Source organism: Typopeltis vanoorti, chromosome 13 (genome assembly GCF_054136105.1).
Source record: "Typopeltis vanoorti isolate ZY-2024b chromosome 13, IOZ_Tvanoo_1.0, whole genome shotgun sequence".
Classification (NCBI taxonomy): domain Eukaryota; kingdom Metazoa; phylum Arthropoda; class Arachnida; order Uropygi; family Thelyphonidae; genus Typopeltis; species Typopeltis vanoorti.
In genome coordinates this window covers 60,611,296-60,635,558 of record NC_143561.1, presented here as the reverse complement: position 1 = coordinate 60,635,558, position 24,263 = coordinate 60,611,296, and the positions used below count along the sequence as shown (strand labels likewise).

Sequence of the window (24,263 nt, the reverse complement as noted above, 5' to 3'; positions counted from 1 at the left end):
ACCCTCTGTTCCAAAAGAAATCGAACTTTTCGAAAATAGAAGAAACTAGTGGTGCCACCTGTTGTATCTTTTGTTGTCGAAAGTGGCAACCTTCATTAGTGTTGTGTCAACTGTTTATGATGTTTGCTTCATTAGAAGCCGAGTTATAGTGCCAAGAGTGACAGTGTGATTTGACAAACGGTCGGATAATGAGTTTCAAACAGAGAGCTGCGATTGACTTTTGTGTTGAACTTGATAAAAGTTTTACCAAAAAGAGTGATGAATGCTTATCCCGTACTCAAGTTTACGAGTGGTTTAAGCAATTTCAAAGTGGTTGTGAAATGCTTGAGGACAACGAAAAGGCACTCCTGCATTGGTGAAAATCGAAGAGAGAGAGAGTAATCTACCATGATATGAAGTAAATGACCAGACAAAGTTTACTGAGCATGCCTCATTGGTAGACATGATAAAATGTTCTGGAAATGTCAATAGTGACTATACATGTTTCTTCAAACCTTTCCATGTCACATATCCAGTAATAGTTGCTATAGGCTGAAGTCAACCATGTATCAAGAGTGACAGAATTCATATTGGTGGTCATTAATTAACTGTGATAGCAGTTGAAGCAAGTATATATCCAACCTATCCCAAAAAAAGTGAGATAAAGTACACTGTCATACTGCTGACCATTATTATCACCTCAGTCCTTTCTAAAATAATGGAGAAGCTGAATTGATGGCTTTCTCTATTATTTTGAAGAGGATTGAGGTTTTGCCTATGATCAACAGTTTGGTATCATACTTTTTTTTCCTCATTCTTTTGGGATAGGTTGGATATGTATATATCTGAATATAAACAATTGTAGAGATGATATAGGACTGGTCTGGAGCACATTTAAATATCTGAAGTGATGCCATTAGGATTGGAGGACCTTCTGGTGTTAAGTGTTCTTCTGATCTTTGCCCAAAAAAAAACACAGGTGGGCAAATGGTGCACTGTTTCTTATATTGTAGGAGATGAGTGATGCTAAGAGGTTGGTTTTATTTTTAGGTGCTGTAACAGTAGTGCCATCTGAATGGAGATGAAGCATATTTGAGCAAAAGTTGCATTCAATGGCCTTTGCAAGGGACTTTAAGGCATTAATTCTATTTTGAATGCAGGCAAGTTTTCTGCTATTAGTCTTTATTAAGTCAGATTTTAATTTGCTGACAATTGATTTGCATTTATTGCATGCTTCCAGCATATGTCTGAGTATGCAGATGTTGTTCTTGATGCAAGCCACCTGCAAAAAGATGATTTTTATTCATCCACTTTGGTACACTTTTTTGTTGCACCATGGCTTAGAAAGCAAAGGGAAATTTTAGTGGGATATGGAATTAAGGCCTTCATGTCAATGAGAATAACACTCTTCACTCACTCAGAGCAGGTTTTGGATCAGAACCATAAAAGCAATAACCTGACCAAAGGAAAGAAGTTTGAGAGGTCATGGGATAGTCAACTCATACAATATTGTAATTAGTTACCAACAGAAGAGGTGACATGATGTCTGGTATATATATATATATATAATTAAGAAAAAACATCTGAAGGTATTGGGAGAATGGAATGCATTATATCAAATATTGAGGTTGGTAAATGTGTGATTTGCATTTGGGTATTATATCCAGCTTGGTCAGTGATGTTGGAAAGGGGAAGCCAATTGACATTTTGGGCATTAAGGTCACCTTGGAAGATAACTCCTATTTGAATAATTGGATTGCAGAAAGTTGCTTCAGAGATAAAATGTCAGTGATTTTTGGAATTTGGAGAGCAGTAAATATGAGAAAAAGTTAAGTTACAAATACATAGAACACAGAAGTTTATTAGTGGTTACCTAAATAATTACACAGACTAGTTTTTAGAAAAGTTGATTAAATGCTGAATAACTGATACAATGCAAATAGGCAAGTTCATGCTAGACAATAAATGTCAAAATGCATGGCATGCATTAGCTGTCAGAAGTTAATAATAGAAGATGATTGTTGGCAAAATTTAAATCTCTAATGTTAAAAGATTCCAGGCAATGACAATCAAGGAAAAGGAGTAGCCATAGTATTCAACACAAAATACGAGGCTAATCTTCTTGAATGGCAGTCAGTCTCAAGTAGAGTAATGTGGGCAAATATGAGAATGGGGAACTGGACAATGAGACTTATTTGTGCCTATGGTCCCACAGAAGGTTCTACTAAGGTAGAAGTGGAGGAATTTTTTGATGCTCTAGAAAAAGCAACTGACACAATGAAAAAGGAAAAGTTGGTCCTTGTTGGGGATCTAAATAGCAGAGTAGGAAATGATTGCGAGACATACAAAAATATTTTGGGAAAATTTGGAGAAAAGAGCAAAGTTAATAATAATGGCAAATATCTGTTGGATTTCTGCTCAGGACATGGACTGGTTATTACTAACACCATGTTCCAACATAAAAATGTGCACAAATTCACATGGAGAGAAGAGGCTAGGAATAAGAAAAGTCTCATTGACTATGTTATTGTTGATAGTGATGTCTTCTCCCTGGTGCAGGACACAAGAGTGTACAGAGGATTTGAAATTGGAAGTGATCACTATTTAGTCTTGAGCAGGATAAAATTGAATTTCATATTGAAAAGAATAACATGTAAGAAAGTTTTAAAGCGAATAAAAGTTGAGCAGCTCTCAGATGTGAACTGTAGACTAGAATACAGAAAGATTATTGAAAAGAAAATGAAAGAGTTTGAGAACGGGAATCAAACCTTGGAGATTCAGTGGCAAACTCTGAAGAAAACATTGATTGATTCTGCCAGAGAGGCATGTGGTGAGGTTGTGTGCAAGGATAAAAAAATCAGAACTCCCTGGTGGACACAGAAAGTTAAAGAGGTAGTGAAGGAAAGAAGAAAGCATATCAAAAGTTCCTGGCAAATAAGTCAGCTTTTACTCTTACAGAATACAGAGACAAATGTAAGAAAGCTAAACAGTGTGTAAAACTAGCTAAACAAAAGTCATGGGAGGACTTTGGCAAGAATATAGAAAATAAATATCAAGAAGGTGGCAAAATATTCTGGAGGTTGTTGAAGCTTAGGAATGGAGGAAAGAGTGCTGTAAAAGGAGTTCGAGATGATAAAGGTGAAATGAAAACAGGAGAAAAAGATATCCTTGAAGTGAGGAGTAATTACTTTGAAAAACTGCTAAATGATACAAGCAGTGATGACAGCACAGTGATAAAAAAACACTGACCAGGCATGCAGTCAGGAATACATATCCATACTTGAAGTAGAAAAAGCCATCAAAGGCTTGAAATGTGGAAAGGCAGCAGGAGTAGATGATATTCGACCAGAAATGCTGAAGTATGGTGGTATAAAAGTCTTACAGTGGCTGCACTGCATAGTTCAGAAAGCCTAGACAGAGGGACGAATTCCCGATGATTGGAGTAGAGCTCTCATAGTACCCATATATAAAAAGGGAAACAAAACTGAATGTGAGAATTACAGAGGTATTTCCCTACTGAGTGTTCCTGGCAAGATCTATGCCAGTGTACTTGAGAAATGGTTGAGAAGAATTGTGGAAGAAAAGCTTGGTGAAGAACAAGCTGGATACAGGTCGAATAGAGGCTGTCAGGATCAGATCTTCACTTTACGACAAATAGTCGAGAAAGCATGGGAATATAACAAAGATCTGTATTTAAGTTTTGTCGATTTGGAAAAGGCATATGACAAGGTGCCAAGAGAGAAGCTATTCAATATGCTGCAGTTATATGGTGTCAATGGGACATTATATCAAGCAATACTTAGTCTTTATTTGAGTTGTAAGTCAGCAGTTAGAATTGAAGGAAGTACAGGAAGATGGTTTAATGTTAAATTTGGTGTGAGACAAGGATGTACATTATCCCCTCTGTTATTCATTATCTATATGGATCACATTATGAAGGAAAGTGGTATTAAACCTGATATCAAAATTGGAGATGTTAATGTCAGCTCTTTGCTTTATGCGGATGATGTTATACTTCTAAATAAATCCGCTACAAGTCTGCAAGATTCTCTGACTAAATTGAATAGCTGTTGTAATAGATATGGTATGAAGGTCAGCAATAAAAAGACAAAGACAATGAAAATAGGCAGAATCATTGAAAATGTCAACTGTGTTGTGAATGGAGAACCTGTGGAACAAGTAAAACATTTCAGCTACTTAGGCACAATTTTTACTGAAGATGGTAAATTAAATATAGAAATAGACAACAGAATCAGCAAAGCTGGTATGGTGGGAAGTCAATTGAATAAATTCATATGGAGTAAGAGAGAAATTAGTCGGAACACTAAATTAGCTGTATACAAGACGGTGTTCAAACCAGTTTTAACTTATGGATCTGAGAGCTGGGTCAGAAGTAAAACACTTGACCAAAGACTAGAGACCGCAGATATGAGAGTCCTGAGAAAGATTAGAGGCGTGAACAGATGGCATCAATGGCAATATCATATTAAAAATGAGGATATTAGGAAAGAACTCCTGGATGCTTGACATTATCAGCATCCAGGAATGCATTAGCAGAGCTAATCTCAGGTGGTATGGTCACTTAAATAGAATGGGAGAGGAAAGATTAGCAAAACAAGCGTTCTCTGCCAGGTTGGCAGGAAAACGACCCAGAGGAAGACCAAGATATAGGTGGATTGATATGGTACAAAGTCCCTTAGACGATAGAAATATAAGATCTGATAATGTTGGAGTCTTGACAAGTAACAGACTGATTTGGAGGAAAATTGTAGATAGGTAGTTAGTAATGATGTAATTTTTTCATGTAGTACTGTCATATCCTGTACACCCCTTGAGGGTACATAGCAGGAATTTGATGATGATGATGTTTAAAGATTTGATGAGAGATTTCAATATATCATTTAGTGTTAGTCTTTGGTTTTTAGTCAGTGCTGTGGGAATTGATGACTGCAATAGATTCTTTCAGAAGTCTGGAATAAAGTTCTCTTCTAAATAAGGCATTGTTGAAAGGTTCAAATCAATTGCATGATTAGTACTGGAACTATGACTGGTCAAGCCACATCTGTCTTTTCTTTTGTGGTTAACATCTGCAACGTGTTCCTTCTTTCTCACCTCAAATCCATGACTTTGTCTTTTAGTTTATAGCATTAGATACAAAATTATGATTTCAATCATATACACATATATAAAATTTTAAAGATTTAAAAAAGGAAATTAAATTACAAAATAAGAACACAAATCAAATTTACAGATATAACTGTTGCAGCCACTGAATTGCCTCAGGAGAAGCAGTAAGAAAGTCTTGATTGCCTCTGAATGCTCTAAGTGAACACTCATCGATAATGTGTGATAGCTGGTTTTTTGATCCGCAATCACTTGCTAGAGAAATTCACATTTCCTATTTGTGAGTGAATAACTGTATTGACCATGCCCGCTCTGTACTTTGTTGAGAGTAACCTATGTGTTACTCGAAAGTTCAAATCCTGCAGGATGTTGACCACTTGAGGAGAGGCTGCTATGCCACAGGAGCCCCTCTCTCTCAATCCACTCTGAGTGCCATGCAGCTAGTTCATTGTAGCTGCCAAAAGCAACTGTTCGTATCTCGGGAGGTTACGAACAGCTTGAATTGGTTTAAAAGTTACTCTCATGTTGTGATCTTTGAAAAGAGAAGCTATTTTAATTGATAAACTTCCAATATATATGATTGTGATGAAGTCTCTGTATTGGATATTCTGGTTATTGGGAGAAGGAAATTTAAAAAAAATAAAAAATCCTGTCAACTGTTTTCTTGGAATAGCCATTGAGAACAAAGAAATTAGAAATAGAACAGGAGAGAATCTCATTTTGTATAATAGAAACTGCTCCATTCCTTAGCATGTGTGGATTATGCCTAATTTTTAAGAAGTATAAAGATGACATCCTGCATATGAAGGTATACAATACACATCAAGAGTAACACCACTTTCAAGCTCTAATGTAAATCTGATGGTAGGTTTTTTTTGCAGGCTTGGGAAGACTTGTTTCCAAACAGTAAAATGTCATCCACATATCTCCACTATACTGCTGATTTCATATTTGTTTCTGTTAGGAAAGTATTTTCAAAATTCTCCATGAAGAGGTCAGCTGAAGGAGGAGAGAGGGTGCTGCCAATGTCATGTCCAAATATTTGTTTATAAAACGTATTGTTCCACTGAAAAAAAATTGGGAACAGAGATAGTGTTCAAATTCAAATCAGTGTTCAAATGTTCAGTGACATATTGTGGAAAGAAGTCCATAAGGAGATCTAATACATCATCAATGGAAACATTGGTAGGAATATGACAAGACTTGCAAGCATGTCAGTAGGTGTTATGTCTAAACTGGACAGTTTTTGCATGAAATGGAAAGAATTTTTGATTCCAGTGACCTTATGTACTGAACTAGTAGATTAGCTAGATGCTTAGATAAGATATAAGTAGGGGAGTTTGCTGTATGTACTTGCATATATGTTGATTATATATATATAATTTAGTGTAGTTTATTTTTATTTCAGTCGTATTCCCTTTATTGCTTCCAATCTTCAGACGCTCTTTTTATCTGAAGCAGATTTTCATAGTGAACATTTGAAAGTATGTTCTCAGCTGAGTGAACTAATGGAAACTCTTGCAGAAGAAAACTCTAAAGGACCATATATTGTACCAAAGTCAAGCATGCAACTTTCAAAAAAGGAGTAAATATTACTTTATTTTGTTTTTAGTTAAATTTAAAATGAAATTTGAATATCTTATATACTACTGGAAATTACTCCTTAACACTAATCTGTAAAATCAGGACATGAAATTTGTATACCTTTTGTAATGTTTAATTACATTTAAAGTAACTAGTCAGAAATGAACACAATCATATTGAGTAATCTTTCCTTATTGTTTTCTGACTGCATCAGCTGACTATAACAATTAAAAATATATATATATATATATACATATTTACTGTAGAAAATATACACAAAAGAAATCATTAGATAATTTTGTACAACTTTGGTATGTTAAAAATAAGTCTTAATGAATCAAACAGAATAAGGGAGGACCCCAACAGATTATAGATCATGCCATAACACAGAAGAAAAATGTTTATAAATTACTAACAGAGGGTTACTTTTCACTTCTCATCTTGAACAAGCTAAAACATTACTAACTAGCCCACATGCAGTACTAAACTGGGTAGTAATGAGTGGTAATGTCTGTTAATGTATGATAGGTCTATAATCTGGTGTATGTGAATCCTGCCCTTTTGTCGGCAGGATTCACACAGAAATATTAGGCTCAATTACCTATATATGTATATATATATGACCCCAAAAATTCATTCAATATCTCCTTTCTTTCTCTAGTTCATAGTCCTATATGCAAAATCTCTGTCCCTCCTCACAGGCTACTGTTGCCTCTCTTTTAGAAAAAAATTGTCTATTTGTAGCACTACATGAACTGTAGTGCTACAAACCCTCTTTAGCATCATCTAGTCACCTCATAGGTTTACCATCTCTTTTTCTATCCTAAAGTTTGATTGCTGTATATTTTCTTTGCAAGTTTAAAAAAATGGCATCCTCTCAATATCACCCAGCCAACAAAGTTGGGCTCTTTATTTCAGTTAACAAATCCACTTGGCAGTATATATATATCAAAGAGCTGTCTATTGGTCCTTAGCCTCCAAACCCCACCATATAGGTGAGGCTTAGTTCAGTTAATGGATGTTACATCTCAGTGAATTCTGGAATGAGTAGTGTCTATTAACAGCAGCTGACTGTACTTTGATCTCGACTCTGTTCTCATTCCTTATTTAAAATCTTGAACTCATTTGAATATATACCAATCAAGCCCTACATCATCTACATATACCATTAATTGTAGAGTCCTGTGTCAAGCCATTGTTAACGTTAAAATACTCTGACAATTCACTCTGCTCTTTAACTCAAGCTGATATCTTTACAAATAGCTGAACCAACTTTTTTGGGTATTCTGAATTCTGATATTATTATTATATGGGTATCTCCATGGAGTCAAGAAGACTTGTCATGGGAGACCCACGCTAACTTTTATACACACAATGCCTATCATACCTCTTAAACTTATTCACTCTCAGGACACAACTACTTCTCGCAACCCATTCTACTCATTCACTGCTCTACAAGCAAAAAATCTAGCCTGCACTCTTTTACAAAAGTAAGGGAGTGCAAACTAGACTAGAAAGCACAGTCAGCATTTGTCTCTGTGAAATGTTTTTTGACAAAATACTGTTTGGCAAATTATTTGATGAATTGCTTTATCTATATGTCTTTCAGTTAACTGTTTTCATTGAATTTATTTTCATGGATCCACAGGAATATTTGTTGTTGGGAGTTTTCATTTATAAAAAAATGAATAAATAAATAAAAAAACATCCATATGCTTTGTTTATGTTCATTACCTTAACACACACAAATTATGTGTATTTCTATTTACATACATCTGAATCTGTTATTTCCTAGAGAATCTCAACTGGCAGCCTCAACTACTGTCCAACCTTAACTATCCAAATTACACTTTGTTTTTTTTCTATAAAGTGCACATTACATTTCTCAGATCTGATATTTTGTATCAGAGTGCCAAAACTAGAATCCCATTTTCTTTTTCTGTATTATTACTGTGTTATTGCATTCATTTGATGTCTTGATCACTCCAAATTCTGATTAGACTGGTTTCTATAATTATTTGTCTCTGAAACTTGATTTTATGCAGTCTTAAATACCCCATCTGTGCAGTCATCTCCTTGAGATAGGAGTGTGAAACTGAAACGGGCTTCCCTTCTCTGATAAAGTTGAAAGATGTCAAAGTATATGCTGTTAGTAATTATCTAAGACATTGTCCATTTGCTCACCAGAATACTGGATAAACCTTCCACCATCTGGGACTATTTCTTAACCAACAGTTCTTCCAAACATATTATAGATCAGTATTCATCTTGGTAACTTAGATGATAATTTGGTCTGCATTTCCTTTCCTACAGAATATCTATCACTGAGCCATGCACAGTCTTGTATCCTTGGTTTCTGTAGTGGCACAAAATAGGTTAGCCTCTGATTTTTAGACCTCTTTTCTGTAAACTGATTATCAATTTTGCTCTCTCATCTAATCTAAACATCTGCTCTGGCAAAATAACACATAATCCTTACTGGAATATGGGTCTTCATCAACGTTCCAGACCCTCCTGTAGCTCAGTTATCGACAGTTTCCTTTGGTTGGAAAGATATGGGTTTCAATCCTATTTTATACGCCAAAAGCATTTAAGGAGTTAAACTGAAGGTGCATCAGCCAGTCTCATTTGGAGGCAGCAGAGTTTTTCTGCTAGAAACCCAGGTTTTTCATCTCCTAGAAAACAAACTGGCCAGAAGAACATACATGGTTAACAAACATAATATGAGGGTGGTTCTGAAAATTTCTTGGCCTAACAATGATAAAACGAATTTATAATTTCAAAATTATTTTTATTTTTCAACCTAAGACTAATACATTATTCCGTTGATTCTTTAGCACCATTATCTCGTTCCTGTAGTGGTTCTCAGTAAGATCTGCAAAATACCCCTCTACTGATGCAATCACCTTTTGATTTGAAGAAAAATGCTGACCAGCAAGGAAGAGTTTTAGTTTTGGGAAGAGATAGAACTCAGAGGGAGCCAAATCTGGAGAATATGGTGGATTCCTGATGAAAGATGATTTTTTTTTCTTCTGCAAACCAGGTCTTTTCTCACGAATTTTTTTGTCTAGTCTGGTTAAAAGATCAGAATAATATTCCTCGGTTATTGTTTTACCCTTTTCAAGATAATTAATAAACAAAATGCCTTTAGCATCCCAAAACACTGATGCCGTGACCTTACCTGCTGATGGAACCAACTTTGTCTTCTTTGGTGCTGAACAACCGACTTCTGTCCACTGCTTTGACTGCTGTTTGGATTCTGATGTGTAATGGTGAATCCAAATCTCATCCAAAGTAATAAATCAATGCACAAAATCAGTTTTATTCTTGTTAAAACATTCCAAGTGCTGTTCAGAGATTTTCACGTGAGTGTGTTTTTGATCTGCTGTGAGCAAGCACAGCACCCATCTTGCACAAAGCTTTTTCATTTGCAATTCTTCATGCAAAATATATCCTACATGTTCTTTTGAAATGCCTATAGTCTCATCAATGCACTTTGACTTGCTGGTCATCCAATACCATATCGTGCCCTCGATCAATGATTTCTGGTGTTGTTACCCTTTTTGGATGTTCTTCATGTGGATCATCTTCAAGACTGTATGGCCATGTTTAAACTTTGCAGCCCGTTTCCTAACTGTCAAAAACGAAGGAGAAGAGTGCTCATAAACTTTTATAAACTTCGAATGAATTTCTTTTGCTGTTAAACCTTCTTTTACAAAGAATTTTATAACCACATGATACTCAATTTTATCTATTTCAAGGGATACAGACAACACTTTTGCTTCAGACAGCTGTATAAAACAAACTACTTGATAGAATGACTTGCAATTTCACATGGATGCACCAACTTGGAAAAAAAAATCTTGCTAATAGTGTTACCATCTATGGTCGATGTTGAGAACAATCTAACCCCACTCAACTCAAAACTCTTGACCACCATTGAAGAAGCAAGTCTTGACCATCCAAGACTTGCTTCTTCAATAAGTGGATCAAAGCCAAGATAAAAATGAAACTGCAGCTTATAACATTTATTTTTCTTTAAAAAATATGAACACATTCAAATCATGATTTGAAATACCAAATGCAGCAGTTTTCATCCAGTCCCTTGTCCAGTTATTAATTGTAACTTCTGCCCCTTCACCTATCTCCAGGATTTATCATCATAGCATCACCAAAAAGATAAAGCTGACTTTTGTATTAGTTTCCTTTTTCAAGGTGAATCACCACCCACTATATCAAGAATTGTTCACTGTATCTTCCTTTGGACATATAGTGAGCAATCTTTTGCCATAAAGACATCAGAGGATTCCTTAATAGCTTCAATACTAACAAGTTTATTGTCAAGATAGTATTTCCCTGCCCACACACTTATCATAATTTGTGTTCCCAAATTGCAGTTTGTTCTCATTATGGTGAATTTGTAGGCACTGTAAAAATTGTTTGCTGTAGTGAATTTTTTTTAGAACTATGCTAAAGGACTTCATTTGGGAGTGTCAGTAGTTTGTTATAATGTTTACTCTAGTGAGAATCAGCTGTATTATACCATACATCTTATATCTGTAGAACTCAGTCTTTTTACTGACATGTATCCTATAGCATGAAAGCAAACCTTGTATTCACTCTAACCTAGAAAAGGGAGATAAAAATAAATCATCAAACTATTGTCCCTTTGCCATTACCTCATTCCTCTTGAAAACAATGGAGAAAGTCATCATTGGCCATCTTCACTATCTAGAAGCCAGTCACCTAATGATAAGCACCAATGCACAAAGCAACCTCCTCTCATTCCATGGCACCTGGTTTCATCTAACATGGAGGCCTCCTTACCAACTTATCTTATAAACTGCCTTCCATCTTTTGCAGTTGGATCACTAATTTCTTTTTCTGTTGACTCACTTTTTGTGGCTGATTTTGTTCCTTGGGGCTTTACAACAATGGGTACTCCAAAGAACGTCATACTTTCTCCCATGCTCTTCTACCCTCCTTTATATTAATGACCTTTTTTTCACTAATTTGAAATCTTGTCCCCATATGTATATTCTTATATATTCATACAAGTGTATTCTTATATATTCATATAAGAATACACTTGTTCTTCTTTTTTTTTCCCCCCCTTTTGACAGGCGTTGTAGTACCCAAATAATCTAAGCTTAGAGATCTTCTGTAGCCAGTGTCTTCAACACTGATTTTGCCATTCACCATTGAAGTGAGGACAGCCGATGAAGTTTTATGATACCTAAATATAGTCATCTCTTATTTTTCTTAAGAAAGGTTTTGTTTCACTATACTGGGTGATTATAAAATAACATCAAGTGTTCAGAGGCCTCTAGTGAGTAATGTATTGGACGAAACACACCAATATTCGGTAGTCATACACAGTGAAACATGGGGATTCGATTTAACAACAAAAAGTAGTACCAAAAGTCGCCAACAGGGGAAATTTTGGCGCTGTTTACCGATTAAAATGCATTAATTTGCATTATCGCGTTTCTTGTGAACGATCATGCAATAAAAGGAAAGCCTGTGAGATTTCTTAGCATTCATAGACGAACTGCTTTTCAGTGCCTCTTACCTTACATGAGCCAGCTTTGTTATCATAGTCAAACTATTATTAACGGAACAATAATGCCAATGCTTGTCTTCGTGATTTTCGGCATATGAAAAATTTATGAAAAGGACCGATTAGCGTAACAAAGTTACGAAAACTGAATTCGGCGATTTGAAACTACTGGAACTCTAGCAGTGCAGGTACACAGGGGATGCAAACCAATCAATCACCAACAAGTTGAACAAGTTACAACTGCTATTGTGGAACAGGAGATGACGAATGTGCAGGATACCAGCAGTGCACGAGCAATATCCCGGCAAACGGATATCGCATAACACCGGTGTGCTAATCCTACATCAGATGTTGAAGTTTTACCCTTATAAAATCAGTCATGTTCAAGAATTGTGCCCTGGTAATGCGACCACACAAATCGAATTATCTTTGAGATTCTTAGCGCACATGTAAGTGGATGATGCATGGCCGTGGCAGATTTTATGGAGTGACGAAGCGCACTTTTATTTGAATGGCGATATTAACACACGCAACTATCGCATTTGGGCTGCAACTAATCTGCACGTGTCTGCAGATGCCTATCCACTCACCCAAAGTCACAGTGTGGTGCGGATTTATGGCATCTTTTATCATTGGTCCATACTTTTACGAGGAAAATCGCAAAAATTGACCAATGACCTGTTCCGTCAATGCTAACAAGTATGCCAACATGCTACAGAACTTTGTGGTTCCACAACTGCAGCAAAGAGGATGTCTCGATTCGACCATCTTCATACAGGATGGTGCACCACCCCACATCGGATTTAGGTACAGCGTGTTTTGCGGCAACATTTCTCTGACAGAAGAATCATTAGTCGTGCATTTCCCATGCCATGGCCGCCGAGATCTCCTGATCTCAATCCTTGTGACTTTTGGCTGTTGGGGATTTCTTAAAAGTTGTGTATCAAGGACATGTACCCAGTATTCCAACTTTGAAAGATTGAATAATGTTACACGTGAGACAAATCAATTCTGATATGTTGGGAGCCACTGTGGAAAATGTCGTGCACCGTATGCAGTTCCTGGAACATCAGAATGGTGGTCATATTGAACCTCATTTGTAATTAGCAATAAACGTCATGAAATTCATGTGTGTTGTCTCTCATTTTCCATTTAGTCATTCATTAGTCACATCTACTAAAATTAAGTTGGCAGTGCCAAAATTTCCCCTGTTGGCGACTTTTGGTACTTTTTTTTTGTTAAATCGAATCCCCATGTTCCACTGTGTACGTCTACCAAATATTGGTGTGTTTTGGCATTACTCACTAGAGGGCTCTGAACACTTGACGTTATTTTATAATCACCCAGTACATATAGTGCATTGAGACCTTTCTTATGAAAACTTTCTTCTTGCGCTGACTTGCACCTTACCTTATTTTTCGCAAACATATCCATGGTCTCCTTTAGTCTCAAAAAATAAATAAATAAAAATAAAAATCAGAGCACTTGCTCTTCTTTTAAAGACACTATATCCCACCTACTATTCCTTGTTCATACAAATCCTAACTGTATAAATCACAAATGTTCACAGCTTAGAATACTCTCTTGAGATTAGGGAAGAGTGTGCATCTAAGACTTCCCAAAAATACTTCATGCTATCCAAAAAGTCAGTTGCTTAATTGATGCTCTCTCTCTCTCAAGCATACACTCACTTTCTCATAGCTGTTTGTTACTGCCTTGTGCATTTTCTATGGGTATATTCATTTCAACTGCTTTGCAGCTCTGGCAGCATCATTGCCTGTAAAAGCATAAATAGTGCTACTGAACATCCATGAATGGTTTAGCTTTGAGCTCATGGAATATACTTTTCATCCTCCTTGTTCATTCCATGTAGCTTTTCCTGTGAATAACTTCCTTAATAGTGTTTCCCCCCAAAGATTTCAACCTTCATTAGTTTATAAAAAAATTCAGCACCTCAATGTTGTGGTGTTATAGGCTTTTAGACCTCTCATTTTTAAGGTTAAGAAAAATAATAAGCTAGATATTATTAAATCTGATGTTAAAATAAAAAACTTGGTTCTCTTCCTTGGTAAGATGTTATTTCTAATAAATCTTATATAGATCTCCAATCCTCGTTAACAAAATTGAATAACCATTGTAAGCAAATTTTGTATGAAATTAGATTGATCATTTAATAAAGAAAATGAATTTTTTTAATTTTATAATTTAAAAAATTATAATTCTTAATAAGATTGAAATTTTATTTAAAATGATTTTTAATTTCCCTAATAATTAACATAACCGTTCTGTAATAATTTGAGAAATGAGTTAAAAATCAATTTAAAAAATTACCATTATGTATGTGGGTGAAACATGCACAGAAATGAATTCTTATATTCTCAGTAATAAGCTAATCGTTCAAGTAATGCATTTCATTTGCACTTAAATAAAGTAACACTAACTAGTCTTAGGCTATAGTGAAATCCTCCCCCCCACCCCAATCTTAGTTATTTTTTCACAAAATAGACAAAACTAGCTAGAAATCACATGCATGTGATAAACATAATACTAATAATTTTAAGCATATAAATAAGATTAATTTGCCTATCAACAGTTTTTAAGAAAATTCTTGGTGTGAAATTAGTAACGCTGGTCTTAATTGTGTTTAGTTGATCTTTGTATCCTTAGGAATCTTCCCATCCCTAGGGATACATCTAATGAAATGAGTGATATTTTGTGTCATATATAAAATTCATCTTGTTTACACAACATTAATTATAGTATCAGAATTAATGTTGAATACCTTTATGTATAATCATAATATATGTAGTATGATCATCCAGACAATATCTTTATTCAAACTACTGTTTAGTTGAATAAAGATGCCAAAAAAATGAAATTTAATTGAAATTAAGAAATTACCCATTCTTTATTAAGGTAATAAAGACTTGCTTCTTTTATAATTCCAAATATTTAGTCAGGTTGCTGCATCATCCAGTGATGACCTCGAAGACCATAAAAATCAAAATAGCACTACTGAAATGAAATTTCAAGTTATTGCTGCAAATGGCGGTGAGTTAAATTTTCCTCTCCATTAATCATAAAAAATTGGCAGTGTTTAATTTTTGCATGTAATGAGCATATTTGCATCTTTTTTGTATACATATTTTGTGATTTGAATTACTGAAGGGGAAAATGCTGTGGGGAACTAGCAAAGCCCTGTTTCTTTTGCATGACAACGCACCAGCTTTGCATTACCAAATCACAAAATACACTATTTTGTGATTTGGTAATGATACAGAAAGGAGAAAAGCTGTGGGTTTCAGTCTGAAAGCCACTGCTCTTCTCCTTTCATTCTCTCTTTGTGGTAGAATCAAATGGAATGTGAATGCCTTTTTCAGCGTTTCATAAAAAATCAACTTTTGGAATATGTCCAGGAGTCGCATCAAAGTTAAAACCTTTCTTTAGAATAGATTCTTCTGAACCTGAAAGGCAGTGCTTGGAAAGGTTAATAACCTTTATCATAATGTAAGGAAATCTCTGTTTGATTGAGAGTGAAATAAGAAATCAGATTTGTTTAATTTTAGGTAATGAAGATCGACTTAAGGCAGAATTTCAGTCCCTCTCAAACTTGTTCTGAATGGTCATTCCAAAAAGAAAAAAAAAGACAATTTTGTTTTCAAACTGTCTATCTCTCTCTCCATAACCAGAATGTCCAATATCGAGACTTGATTGCCATTGCATACATCGAAAACCTATCCATTAGGATTACTTCTCTTTCAGAGATCATAACATCAGAGTAACTTTCAAGCTGGGAGTATATGGAATACCATTCTCATATGGTCTGGTAGACAAGCCATGAATTTGAGGTAAGAAAGAAAGAGCATGTTGGAGATGTTGAGCTTTTCTTTTAATGCTCTGGTTTGGCCAACCATACCTTAACCTCTAACCTACAGTTAACTGGGATATCTTTACTGTACCATATTTAGAAGAAATTACAAAGATAATTAACCTTTCGGCTTATTATCTTTGTAATTAAGAATCCTTTACTATTATTCATTCATATATTTCTTTGAATTTCTGGAAAACTCATCAAATATTTCAGCATCTCAGATTTCAGTTTTGTCAACATTCACCTCCAGTCTTTGCCTGATGCATTATATTCACTACATTGGTGTTATCTGTGTTTGTATTTTTGTTCTTCTTATAAATCCTGACAAAAGCACCAGTTTTTCTTGTGTATGTCCCACAGAACCTTGCATATCTACTTCACCCATCCATGGCCTCAACTCTAACCTTAATAGTGTCTGCTACTATCTTCAGTCCACCAAACCCCCACCTACTCTTTTTAGCATCAACTAAAATATTGCCCCCCCCAGCACTCTCCATCTCATCCTTCCGAACTATTTACGCTGTTTAACTCGTTTCAACCCAAGCATGGCATCTGTGCATGTATCTGCTCTGGCATACCTTGTCAGAGAGTACCTAACTTAGAATCACTCAACCTTGACCTTCTTTGTTTGAAAAATATCCCTTCCCCACTCTGTCAAATTCATTTGCTGTCTCTGCCAGTCTCCTAATGCCACCAACTACTCTGAGCTCTTTAATGTCATCTCCTTAATTGATTTTCTCCAGTCCCACTCTCCTAGGAGATTTTAATGTCCATTACACCAATTGGCTTTCCTCCTCCAGTTGTACAGATCTTGCAGGCACAGATGCTGAAACATTTGCCATCGCTAACGACCTTACACAAATTGTTCACATGCCAACCAGAATACCAGATGCTACCAATGACCCTTCCAAATACACAGTGAATGTAGTGAGCCCCCCCCCCCCTCGAATAATTCTAACCACAATCTAGTGCTCATCTTCTCCTCCATGCAACAATGCTTACAGAGCCACTCCCACACAAGAGTAGTTTCACATTATAACAGTGCCAAGTGGGACAGTCTCCGTGACTTCTTTGCTTCATTCCCATGGTTGGACTATTGTTTCCTAACTTCCAGTCCAAATATATGCACCAATTGTATCACCAAAGTAATCCTCACTCGCATGGAAACACACATTCCCCACACTTCTCTGAACTGCCTCCTCCTAACTAAACCCTGGTTCTCCAAAAGATGTGCCAAGGTTGTACAATTGAAAAATCAAACATACCACAACTGGCTCAAATTAAGAACTCCATCCTCCTTCAATGCTTATACCGAAGCCCAAAACAGATGCAAGAAAACTATCAATGCTTCTGAAACAAAATTTGAATGGGAAAAAAGCAGGAAACTGCCCAAATGCCAGCCATGCCTTTTGGGCAGGCTGCCCAAAAGGCATGGCTTGCCAAAGCAATTGGTCATAACTTTTGTCCAACACTATTCTCACCCTTATCATACCCAGGTGGCTCTATTGCAGGGGTCAGCAACCTTTTAACACTCACAGGCTACATTCAACTTTTTTATTTTTAATAATTGGGCCACAAGCATTTAATTAAGAGAAAATAGTGAATGAAAAAAATACTTAAGTTATCAATTTTTATTATATCAATCTTAAAAAAACACAAAAATATTTAAAGTACGAGATTACAAGATAAAGTGAGACATTCTCGTAATGACATCCGATATTATATTCTTTCATAACAGCAACACTTTTATGACAAATAAGACAAAGGGTCATCATTATCAAATTCCTGCCATGTACCCTCAAGGGATGTACAGGATATGATAGTACTACATGAAAAAAATTACATCATTCCTAACTTCCTATCTACAATTTTCCTCCAAATCAGTCTGTTACTTGTCAAGACTCCAACATTATCAGATCTTATATTTCTATCGTCTAAGGCACTTTGTACCGTATCAATCCACCTATATCTTGGTCTTCCTCTGGGTCATTTTCCTGCCAACCTGGCAGAGAACACTTGTTTTGCTAATCTTTCTTCGCCCATTCTGTTTAAGTGACCATACCACCTGAGATTAGCTCTGCTAACGCATTCCTGGATGTTGACAATGTCAAGTTCTTTCCTAATATCCTCGTTTTTAATATGATATTGCCATTGATGCCATCTGTTCATGCCTATAATCTTTCTCAGGACTCCTCATATCTGCAGTCTAGTCTTTGGTCAAGTGTTTTACTTCTGACCCAGCTCTCAGATCCATAAGTTAAAACTGGTTTGTCTTGTATACAGCTAATTTAGTGTTCCGACTAAATTCTCTCTTATTGCATATGAATTTATTCAATTGACTTCCCACCATAAAAGCTTTGCTGATTCTGTTGTCTATTTCTATATTTAATTTACCATCTTCAGTAAAAATCGTGCCTAAGTAGCTGAAATGTTTTACTTGTTCCACAGGTTCTCCATTCACAACACAGTTGACATTTTCAATGATTCTGCCTATTTTCATTGTCTTTGTCTTTTTATTGCTGACCTTCATACCATATCCATTACAACAGCTATTCAATTTAGTCAGAGAATCTTGCAGACTTGTAGCGGATTTATTTAGAAGTATAACATCATCCGCATAAAGCAAAGAGCTGACATTAACATCTCCAATTTTGATATTATGTTTAATACCATTTTCCTTCATAATGTGATCCATATAGATAATGAATAACAGAGGGGATAATGTACATTCTTGCTCACACCAGATTTAACATTAAACCATCTTCCTGTACTACTTTCAATTCTAACTGCTGACTTACAATTCGGGGTGCTTAGGGGTCAAAGCTATATAACTGAGAGGAGACCTCCACATAGCCTTTAAAGGAATGCGGAGAACCGACCAGGGCTTCTGACCTAATGTCCAATCCTCACCTTCTCGTGGTGCACCCTGTTGGGTCTCTACTTTGATACTGAACGAACAAGGATGGGCTGGCAATTTGGGATTTAGCCGACCAAATTGTATTCTTATTGGTTAAATCAAAATAAAAAATGATGGTACAACATGACAAAATTTCATGCCAGCTGGGGCGTCACCCGGTTAAACAAGGCCCCCGTTGTTTATGCCAGGGAACCAGGGCGAACAGCGAAAAGTCAGCTACTGGAACAAATCTGAACACACACCCCAACTCAACATCACCAGAATTAAAGATCGGTACTATCAACGTAAGAAGCCTGAATGGCAAAGAAATGGAGCTAGCTGAGGAATTAGATAAGTACCAGATCGACATAATAGGGGTGACTGAAACAAAAAAGACCAAAACTGGCGAGATCTTTCTGAGCAATAAATACAAAATCTTATATTCAGGCAATGACAATCGTGGAAAAGGAGTAGCAGTCATGGTATTCAACACAAAATACGAGGCTAATCTTCTTCAATGGCAGTCAGTCTCAAGTAGAGTAATGTGGGTAAATATGGGAATGGGGAACTGGACAATGAGACTTATTTGTGCCTATGGTCCCAAAGAAGGTTCTACTAAGGTAGAAGTGGAGGAATTTTTTGACGCTTTAGAAAAAGCAACTGACACAATGAAAAAGGAAAAGTTGGTCCTTGTTGGGGATCTAAATAGCAGAGTAGGAAATGATTGTGAGACATACAAAAATATTTCAGGAAAATTTGGAGAAAAGAGCAAAGCTAATAATAATGACAATTACTTGTCGAATTTCTATTCAGGCCATGAACTGGTTATTACTAACACCATGTTCCAGCATAAAAATGTGCACAAATTCACATGGAGAGAAGAGGCAAGGAATAAGAAAAGTCTCATTGACTATGTTATTGTTGATAGTGATGTTTTCTCCATGGTGCAGGACACCAGAGTGTACAGAGGATTTGAAATTGGAAGTGATCACTATTTAGTCTTGAGCAGGATAAAATTGAATTTCATATTGAAAAGAATAACATGTAAGAAAGTTTTAAAGCGAATAAAAGTTGAGCAGCTCTCAGATGTGAACTGTAGACTAGAATACAGAAAGATTATTGAAAAGAAAATGAAAGAGTTTGAGAACAGGAATCAAGCCTTGGAGATTCAGTGGCAAACTCTGAAGAAAACATTGATTGATTCTGCCAGAGTGGCATGTGGTGAGGTTGTGTGCAAGGATAAAAAAATCAGAACTCCCTGGTGGACACAGGAAGTTAAAGAGGCAGTGAAGGAAAAGAAGAAAGCATATCAAAAGTTCCTGGCAAATAAGTCAGCTTTTACTCTTACAGAATACAGAGACAAATGTAAGAAAGCTAAACAGTGTGTAAAACTAGCTAAACAAAAGTCATGGGAGGATTTTGGCAAGAATATAGAAAATAAATATCAAGAAGGTGGCAAAATATTCTGAAGGTTGTTGAAGCTTAGGAATGGAGAAAAGAGTGCTGTAAAAGGAGTTAGAGATGATAAAGGTGACATGAAAACAGGAGAAAAAGATATCCTTGACGTATGAAGTAATTACTTTGAAAAACTGCTAAATGAAACAAGCAGTGATGACAGCACAGTGATAAAAAAACACTGACCAGGCATGCAGTCAGGAATACATATCCATACTTGAAGTAGAAAAAGCCATCAACGGCATGAAATGTGGAAAGGCAGCAGGAGTAGATGATATTCAACCAGAAATGCTGAAGTATGGTGGTATAAAAGTCTTACAGTGGCTGCACTGCATAGTTCAGAAAGCCTGGACAGAGGGACGAATTCCCGATGATTGGAGTAGAGCTCTCATAGTACCCATATATAAAAAGGGAAATAAAACTGAATGTGAGAATTACAGAGGTATTTCCCTACTGAGTGTTCCTGGCAAGATCTATGCAAGTATACTTGAGAAACGATTGAGAAGAATTGTGGAAGAAAAGCTTGGTGAAGAACAAGCTGGATTCTGGCCAAATAGAGTCTGTCAGAATCAGATCTTCACTTTACGACGAATAGTCGAGAAAGCCTGGGAATATAACAAAGATCTGTATTTAAGTTTTGTCGATTTGGAAAAGGCATATGACAAGGTGCCAAGAGAGAAGCTATTCAATATGCTGCAGTTATATGGTGTCAATGGGACATTATATCAAGCAATACTTAGTCTTTATTTGAGTTGTAAGTCAGCAGTTAGAATTGAAGGAAGTACAGGAAGATGGTTTAATGTTAAATCTGGTGTGAGACAAGGATGTACATTATCCCCTCTGTTATTCATTATCTATATGGATCACATTATGAAGGAAAGTGGTATTAAACCTGATATCAAAATTGGAGATGTTAATGTCAGCTCTTTGCTTTATGCGGATGATGTTATACTTCTAAATAAATCCGCTACAAGTCTGCAAGATTCTCTGACTAAATTGAATAGCTGTTGTAATAGATATGGTATGAAGGTCAGCAATAAAAAGACAAAGACAATGAAAATATGCAGAATCATTGAAAATGTCAACTGTGTTGTGGATGGAGAACCTGTGAAACAAGTAAAACATTTCAGCTACTTAGGCACGATTTTTACTGAAGATGGTAAATTAAATATAGAAATAGACAACAGAATCAGCAAAGCTGGTATGGTGGGAAGTCAATTGAATAAATTCATATGGAGTAAGAGAGAAATTAGTCGGAACACTAAATTAGCTGTATACAAGACAGTGTTCAAACCAGTTTTAACTTATGGATCTGAGAGCTGGGTCAGAAGTAAAACACTTGACCAAAGACTAGAGACCGCAGATATGAGAGTCCTGAGAAAGATTAGAAGCGTGAACAGATGGCAATATCATATTAAAAATGAGGTTATTAGGAAAGAACTTGACATTGTCAGCATCCAGGAATGTGTTAGTAGAGCTAATCTCAGGTGGTATGGTCATTTAAATAGAATGGGAGAGGAAAGATTAGCAAAACAAGTGTTCTCTGCCAGGTTGGCAGGAAAACGACCCAGAGGAAGACCAAGATATAGGTGGATTGATACGGTACAATGTGCCTTAGACGATAGAAATATAAGATCTGATAATGTTGGAGTCTTGACATGTAACAGACTGATTTGGAGGAAAATTGTAGATAGGAAGTTAGTAATGATGTAATTTTTTCATGTAGTACTGTCATATCCTGTACACCCCTTGAGGGTACATGGCAGGAATTTGATGATGACTTACAACTCGAATAAAGACTAAGTACCCTCAGGGGGTGTACAGGATATGATAGTACTACATGAAAAATTTACATCATTACTAACTTCCTATTTATATATAAATATCCAAGTAACACAATACATGTTAAAAAAGTGACATTAAGGACGCTCCACACAGTTAATCTGCTAATGGTTCTAAAATTGCTGTTTAGGAATTAACAACAGAGAAGGGTAATTACATGATTAAAGGTAGAATGCCAATGAAGCTTTGATATATGAAAAATGCTAGGGTGGTCTGGCTATTTCATCCATCACTGCTGGTAAGGAGGTTAATAAGCAAAGATATTAATTTGGGATATAGCTGATGAAACTGCATTCTTTATTGGCTTAAAAGACATGATGGTATAACAATATGAAAAGTCATGGCAGCTGCGGCATCGCCGGTTAAACAATCCCCTCCCCCCCCCCCCCCCCCCCCACGCACACACACACTGCTTTTGTCAGGGAATCGGGACAAACAGCAAGAAGTCAATTCCTGGAACAAGCTCAATATCAAAATCACTGGAATTCAAGATAGCTACCATAAACATAAGGAATACCATTGGAAAAGAATTAGGAAAGTACTACACGGACATAATTGGTGTTACCAAAACAAACACGTAAGATGCTTCTAAATAACACAAGATATTATAAAGAATAAGCAAGGATATTTTATTAGCCATTATTTATTGAAACTTATGACTGACTACATAGTTTCACTTTTTTCTTTTTCTTATGTTGAGCCAATACATGAGAGGTTGGTTGATAAACCTATAGTACATCATTAAAGTCCTGCCATGTATCCTCAGGGGTGTACAGGATATGATAGTACTACATGAAAATTTTACATCATTACTAACTTCCTATTTACAATTTTCCTCCAAATCAGTCTGTTACCTGTCAAAACTCGACTCCAACATTATCAGATCTTATATTTCTATCTTCTAAGGCACTTTTTACCATATCAATCCACCTATCTCTGGGTCTTTTTTCTGAGAGGTTGGTTGATCAACCTATAGTACATGTACCATATATGGGTAGTGGGTTTGAAAAGTAGAAATTTGTTTACATTTGATTTAAAAGCCTGTATATTGTATTCCTTGGGGAAATACATAAGGGGAAAGACTGTTCAACAGCAGCTTTCATCTCTCCTACTGCTGTAGGAGGGATGAAAGAGGAAAAGAAATTTGTTCTGTGGGTTTCAAGGTGTACTGTAAAAGAATGTTGTGCAGTAGCTGTACATGCTTAGTACTGAGTGGGGGAATTATTGATGCTATTTCAGATGAACATTTGCTGTGGAAATATAGGGTGTCCCAAAATTCACGCAAGAAGTAATTTTGATAGAAAACACAGGTTTTTAATTAAAAATTGTAATTTCTTATTGATTCATAAAGTATACAGTATAGGGTTATGCATGGAATAGCATATCAGGTAAATGGCCTCCACGGCTTTGCTGGCACATATGCACTCTTTTGTCGAAATTTTCCATGACCGTTTTGCATAATGTGGATGAATTTTGTTGATACAGCGCTCAATTTCCTGCTTCAAGGCATGGGTGGTCGTGGGCTTGTTGGCATAAAGACTTCAAAAAACCCCAAAGAAAAAAGTCCAACGCCATTAAGTTACATGATCTGGGCAGCCAATTCTGATCACCAAAACGGGAAATTACACGACCAGGAAATGACTCATGCAGTAATTGAATTGTTTCTCGGGCTGTATGGCATGTGCCACCGTCTTGTTGAAACCACGTCGTCCACATCCATATCTTGCAATTTAGGCACAAAAAACTGGATTATCATGTCGCGATAGCGAGCACCATTAACTGTTATTGCCTTACCAGCTGCATTTTCGAAGAAGAATGGACCAATGATGCCTCCAGCCCAAAATCCACACCAAACAGTGACACGTTGTGGATGCATTTGTTTCTCAACAATCACTCGTGGATTTTCTGAACCCCAAATGCGACAATTTTGTCGATTAACGAAGCCATCGAGA

At 36.2% G+C, this 24,263-nt stretch overlaps 1 protein-coding gene across 2 annotated transcripts in view; it reads left to right on the top strand.

Moving 5' to 3' along the window:
• The window catches only part of LOC150100209 (myc box-dependent-interacting protein 1-like), a 188,989-nt gene that overhangs the window by 127,917 nt on the left and 36,809 nt on the right, over positions 1-24,263 (top strand). For both annotated transcript variants that reach the window (XM_090402882.1, XM_090402883.1), the window contains exons 8-9: positions 6,512-6,688; positions 15,204-15,298. In XM_090402882.1, coding sequence (XP_090259008.1) covers positions 6,512-6,688; positions 15,204-15,298 — 272 coding nt within the window. The remainder of the gene's footprint in view (positions 1-6,511; positions 6,689-15,203; positions 15,299-24,263) is intronic.